Source organism: Tamandua tetradactyla, chromosome 4, assembly GCF_023851605.1.
Source record: "Tamandua tetradactyla isolate mTamTet1 chromosome 4, mTamTet1.pri, whole genome shotgun sequence".
NCBI classification, from domain to species: Eukaryota; Metazoa; Chordata; class Mammalia; order Pilosa; family Myrmecophagidae; genus Tamandua; species Tamandua tetradactyla.
In genome coordinates, this window is record NC_135330.1 from 10,647,328 (window position 1) to 10,652,183 (window position 4,856).

Genomic DNA, 4,856 nt, shown 5'->3' on the forward strand with positions numbered 1-4,856 from the left:
ACCATGCTTCAACAATCTGTCCAGAGCGCTGGATCAGCAGTCAGACACTCACCAGGCCCTGGGCATCCACGTGGGCAGAGGCACCAAGTTCGTGGTGCTCCTGGGTCAGTCCAATTGAAAGGACCAAGGTCCAGTGGGTGTTCAGATCCTTTCTGAGTCACAGCATCATTAATCATCACTGAAAAAAACTGCACTAGACAATGTTAAACAGGGTAGGAAGACTTCATCCAGGGGCTGATGCAACAGGGAAGAGAGAGTAGAGCTTAATGGCATGGAAACACAGGACAGCCAGCTTTCGAAGGCTGGAAGGGGAGTGGAGGAAAAGCACAGGAAGATAGTAAGGGGGTTTGATCACTGGGGTAGGTGAGGGATTCATTGAGGTTGCAATTAAGTTGGTTTGGTTCCTGGAGAAATAGTGGCACCAGTGGCTGCCAAGACTGGTTTTCAGATGCATGTAAAACACCCTTTAAGGACTCCTAGAAAGTATTGGTCAGAGGGAGACATAATACTTTGCAAGGGACTAGAGTTCTTACATGAGCAAGGTGAGGGCTTAAAGTTGTCAAGCTTCAGATATTAATGTTAATATGACTTCATTTGTTCTTTAGCTTGGTAGGCTCAGAGACATTTGGGAATGTTAGACAAGATCCTTGCAAATTGTTGGCATGCTTTTAACATTTATCGTATTCAAGATTCAAATGGCTATGGAAAATATGTTTTGAGTAGTGATAACTAGGAAAACATTAAGCCAAACAGTCCTACAAATGAATATTGAACAGTTATCAAAACAAATGGACCATGGAAATGTACAACAGTATAGATGAGTCTTAGAATTATAACATTTAATGAAAAGTAAGTCCTAAAAACTTTTGTACAATAATACATTCTTTTAATGCATAAAAACAATGAATATAAAATACATATTTAAAGAAATACATATAGTTGTGTTATATGATGAAGAGAGCAAGGGAATAATGGAGATGAGGTTCAGGATGATTTTACATAAGGTAAAATGAGGCCAGGAAATAGGATGGGAGAGGCCACGTGGTTAGATGTACTAGGTTATTGCTTTGTGGATTAATGGGTACTTATGAAGAAAGTTAACTAGCTCACTAAATAGTAGCAGATTATGCATGGCAAATGATAAGCCTATGTCACAAAGCAAAGATTATGATTGAAGCATTTTTTTGCATCCTAGTGCCCTTGAGTGGGGATGCAGGGGTACCATATTAGACCAGCTTGCAGATTCTTTAATGAAATGTTGAGATACTTTTTCACCATATCTGAGGTTAATTAACTGGGAATCAGGCTATATGTACAAAAATGCATCTCTGATAGAGTGACCTTAAAATTTTTTTCTATAACTTGTTTTGGTTGTTTCCAGTTTGGTAACAGGAACACAGCATATGCATGAAAGCATCAACAGTGCCACCATCAAACACACAGAAATGGGAAAAAATATTTGGAGCAGATTGTTTGAGCAGAGAGAGCACCTTAAGAGCTTTCAGTCACCGTTAGCCCAAATGGTCATGACTGCTCAGCAGTTTCTCCCTTCTCCTCAATCCCACAGCCCTAGGAGCAGAAAGCCCACCTGCTCTGCCATGTATCTCCATTACTAAAAGAAGGAAACACTTCTTCAAATGCTGCCAACCCTGTCTCTCCCTAGGGGACACACAGACTTGGGCACAGAGGACATGGACAGATCTTATGTACAGCCTTGCATCCCCTGCAGCCAGCCTCTTGGAAGAAGGGCATAGGCTGCTGCCCAGGGGCTCTGAGGTTCACTCTGGGTGAGGGACTAGTTGTCTGAGACTGATGATACTCATGGGACATTCTCATAGTTTTTCTCAGAATCTTCCTGTTCCCTGTCTCTAGTGATGGCCTGCCCCATAGAGTCATCTGGGTATGCCTTCTTCAACTCTGAATAGATGACTTGGAATTCCTGGATAAAAACAATACAAATAGTAAGTATCTAAATACAGCAAAGGACAAGTAGAATGGAGAGAAATTCAGGAAGTCTGACCTACCATATCCTTCTGATGCATCCTTGGTGAATTTGCTGTTGTATGGGAGGAGGAAAGAAAAGTATCAGACTATGGACAATATATTTCAACTTATAACATCCTCCCAACGCATTCCAAGCCAATATTTTCTCTATTAACCCATCTCTTTGATCATTTTCTCTGCAGACTCCTTCCAAGTCCTCATGAAAAAGCATCCTCACTACCGCCCACACGCTAACAAAGCCTTTCCCTAGACCACCAAATGCCTAAACAACTTTCCTGATGATTGCCTTCTTGTTTCTCTATCCATCACAACCCTCTTCCACTCAAGCCTCCATGACTGTATCGATTACCTGGGAGAAGGGACAAACATGATTCATCTCACTAAATTGGAGGAGGCCAGAGCAGGGGTTGGTGCTCTAAGGCCACATAAGAGTTTCTAGGGAACCAGAGTTTTTCAGTGTGTTACTCTTATCCTTCTAAGGGGGTTGTTGTAGCTCGTTAACTTATTTATTCAGTCAATAAGCATTCATTGAACAATAGCTTTCTGTTAGGTATGAGGCAAGTTATGAGACAGAAATGACCCAAACACAACCCACATGGTCAAGGAGCCTGTAATTTTGAGTGGGAGAGTTAGACATGGTGACAAATGCAATAAGCATTACCAAGATAGAAATACATAATGAATCTATGTTGATGCCACAAAGGGCGATCGGTTCCTCCCAGTTTGGGCCTGGGGAGGTGTGATGTGAGTCACTAAGTTTTACAGAGGCCCTTAAGCTGAGTCTCAACACATGAGCAGGGTTCACCAGTTAAACTAGGGCAAGGACATTCTAGGATGAGTGAGAAGCATGAGCACTGAAACAAGAAAGATTTGATCAGGAAAATGCCCTGAGTTCAGTATGGCTGGAGTGAGGGCATAAGGCAGAGCTTGGTTGGAGTGCAAGGTCATGTTTGGAATGGATAGTCATTGAGGGTGTTTAGAGAATGATGCTATCAGTTGTACATCTTGGAAAGAACATTTTGGAAACAGATAGTCGGAAGGTTGAAGGAGAACAAGACTAGAAGTACAAAATACCAGCTAAGAGAATTACAGTTGTTTCTATGTTCAATTATGGGAGGGTTAATTTAGCAAATAGTGTTTATTCATCCACTCAAAAAATATTTCCATTTTCCAAGCATTGCATTAGATGCTATGGATACTTTAGTGAAAAAGTCAGTGTCTGTCCTCTAATCCTTATAGGGCAACAGTGGCAGCATGTGCAGTTAACAAAGAAAGGATATGATTATGTAATTGGCAATTCAGGAGGATCAGGTAATGCTTTGCCTCCCATGTTGGATTAGTATTTGAGATGAAGCTTTGATCAAAGACCTCTTGCTGAACCAAATACCACACTGCCACCTTACCCTACTTGTCTGGGAATTGTCTCACCTGAATCTTCTTTTGTATGCTGCATGTTCATGATCTGGGAATAAACCAGGTTGCTTTCTTCAGGATGAACTATGAAGAGGAGATGTCATAGTTAGCTGTAGTCAAGAGCCTATACTCTCAATTCTCCTTCTTAGCTATTGAGCTAGTCCATAATTACCTTCTATTTCTATCCCCAGCATAATGTTAGAAGTGCCATTTTTAACTGGTTGCAACTGGACTCTGGACTACTGCACAATCCCTTCTCCTGGTCCCCCTGGCTTATCCCTGAAGCCTGTTGCCCCTTGGGGAGTCCTCACCGTTGCTGTATACTGGCTGCAGTTCCGTTAGGAATGGTGTCTCAGAACAGCTGGGCTCATGGAGATTTGTGCTGGAGGTGTTGAACAGGGAAGCCTCCTGACACTCTTGGGGACTGCAATTATGGTAGAGGGAGAGAGACCAGAGGGGCAAGTAGGTGTAGATGACACAGAATCTCAGGAAAATCCAAGAAGACACAGAACCTAGTTCAGTTAATGGAGAAATGTGGCTGCTTACACTGAGAGCCTGCTTGGTTCTTCAATGAAAATTTCAGGAGGAAGGCACAAGTTAGAACCTGGGGCAGCATCACAGTACAGACAGACTGGGGCAGAGCAGAAGGCAAAATCCACATCGTCTCAAGTTTCCTTTGACAAGGTAACAACTCAAACTGGTCTAATATTTTTATTATTTTCAAAATGTAAGTACTTAGTCACTGATACCAGAGACTTCTGCACTCTGATAGAACTTGACCTTTGTCTTTTTCAAAAGATCCCTTTTGGGAAAATTCAACTTCCCCAAGTTGAATTCTTGATATTCTCACAAGCAGTGGGGACAACCAAAGCAATAGGCTGAGCCCCCAATCTTGGGGGTTGTTCATATGAAACTTAACCCCACAAAGGATAGGTCAAGCCTACTTAAAATTAGGCCTAAGAGTCACCCCCAAGAGAACCTTTTTTGTTGCTCAGATGTGGCCTCTCTCTTCAGCCAACACAACAAGCAAACTCACTGCCCTTCCCCTGTCTATGTGGGACATGGCTCCCAGGGGTGTGGACCTTCCTGGCAATGTGGGACAGAAATCCTAGAATGAGCTGAGACTCAGCATCAAGGGATTGAGAAAACCTTCTTGACCAAAAGGGGGAAGAGGGAAATGAGACAAAATAAAGTATCAATGGCTGAGAGATTCCAAACAGAGCTGAGAGCTTATCCTGGAGGTTATTCTTACGCATTAAGTAGATATCACCTTGTTAGTCAAGATGTAATGGAGAAGCTGGAGGGAAATGCCTGAAAATGTAGAGCTGTGTTCCAGTAGCCATGTTTCTTGAAGATGATTGTATCATGATATAGCTTTCACAATGTGACTTCTGGTTGTGAAAACCTTGTATCTAATGCTCCTTTTATCTACCTTATCA

The 4,856-nt window shown here is 42.3% G+C and overlaps 1 protein-coding gene across 3 annotated transcripts in view; it reads right to left on the reverse strand.

The window, feature by feature from the left end:
• Window positions 1-822: 822 nt before the first annotated feature.
• Window positions 823-4,856, reverse strand: part of FCRL3 (Fc receptor like 3) — a 53,386-nt gene continuing 49,352 nt past the window's right edge. The window contains exons 11-14 of one of the 3 annotated variants that reach the window (XM_077156562.1): window positions 3,729-3,841; window positions 3,433-3,501; window positions 2,025-2,056; window positions 823-1,939 (exon numbers count right to left, since the gene is read on the reverse strand). In XM_077156562.1, coding sequence (XP_077012677.1) covers window positions 1,820-1,939; window positions 2,025-2,056; window positions 3,433-3,501; window positions 3,729-3,841 — 334 coding nt within the window. In that variant the 3' untranslated portion in view covers window positions 823-1,819. The remainder of the gene's footprint in view (window positions 1,940-2,024; window positions 2,057-3,432; window positions 3,502-3,728; window positions 3,842-4,856) is intronic. The other 2 variants (XM_077156561.1, XM_077156560.1) reach the window with 2 other exon arrangements.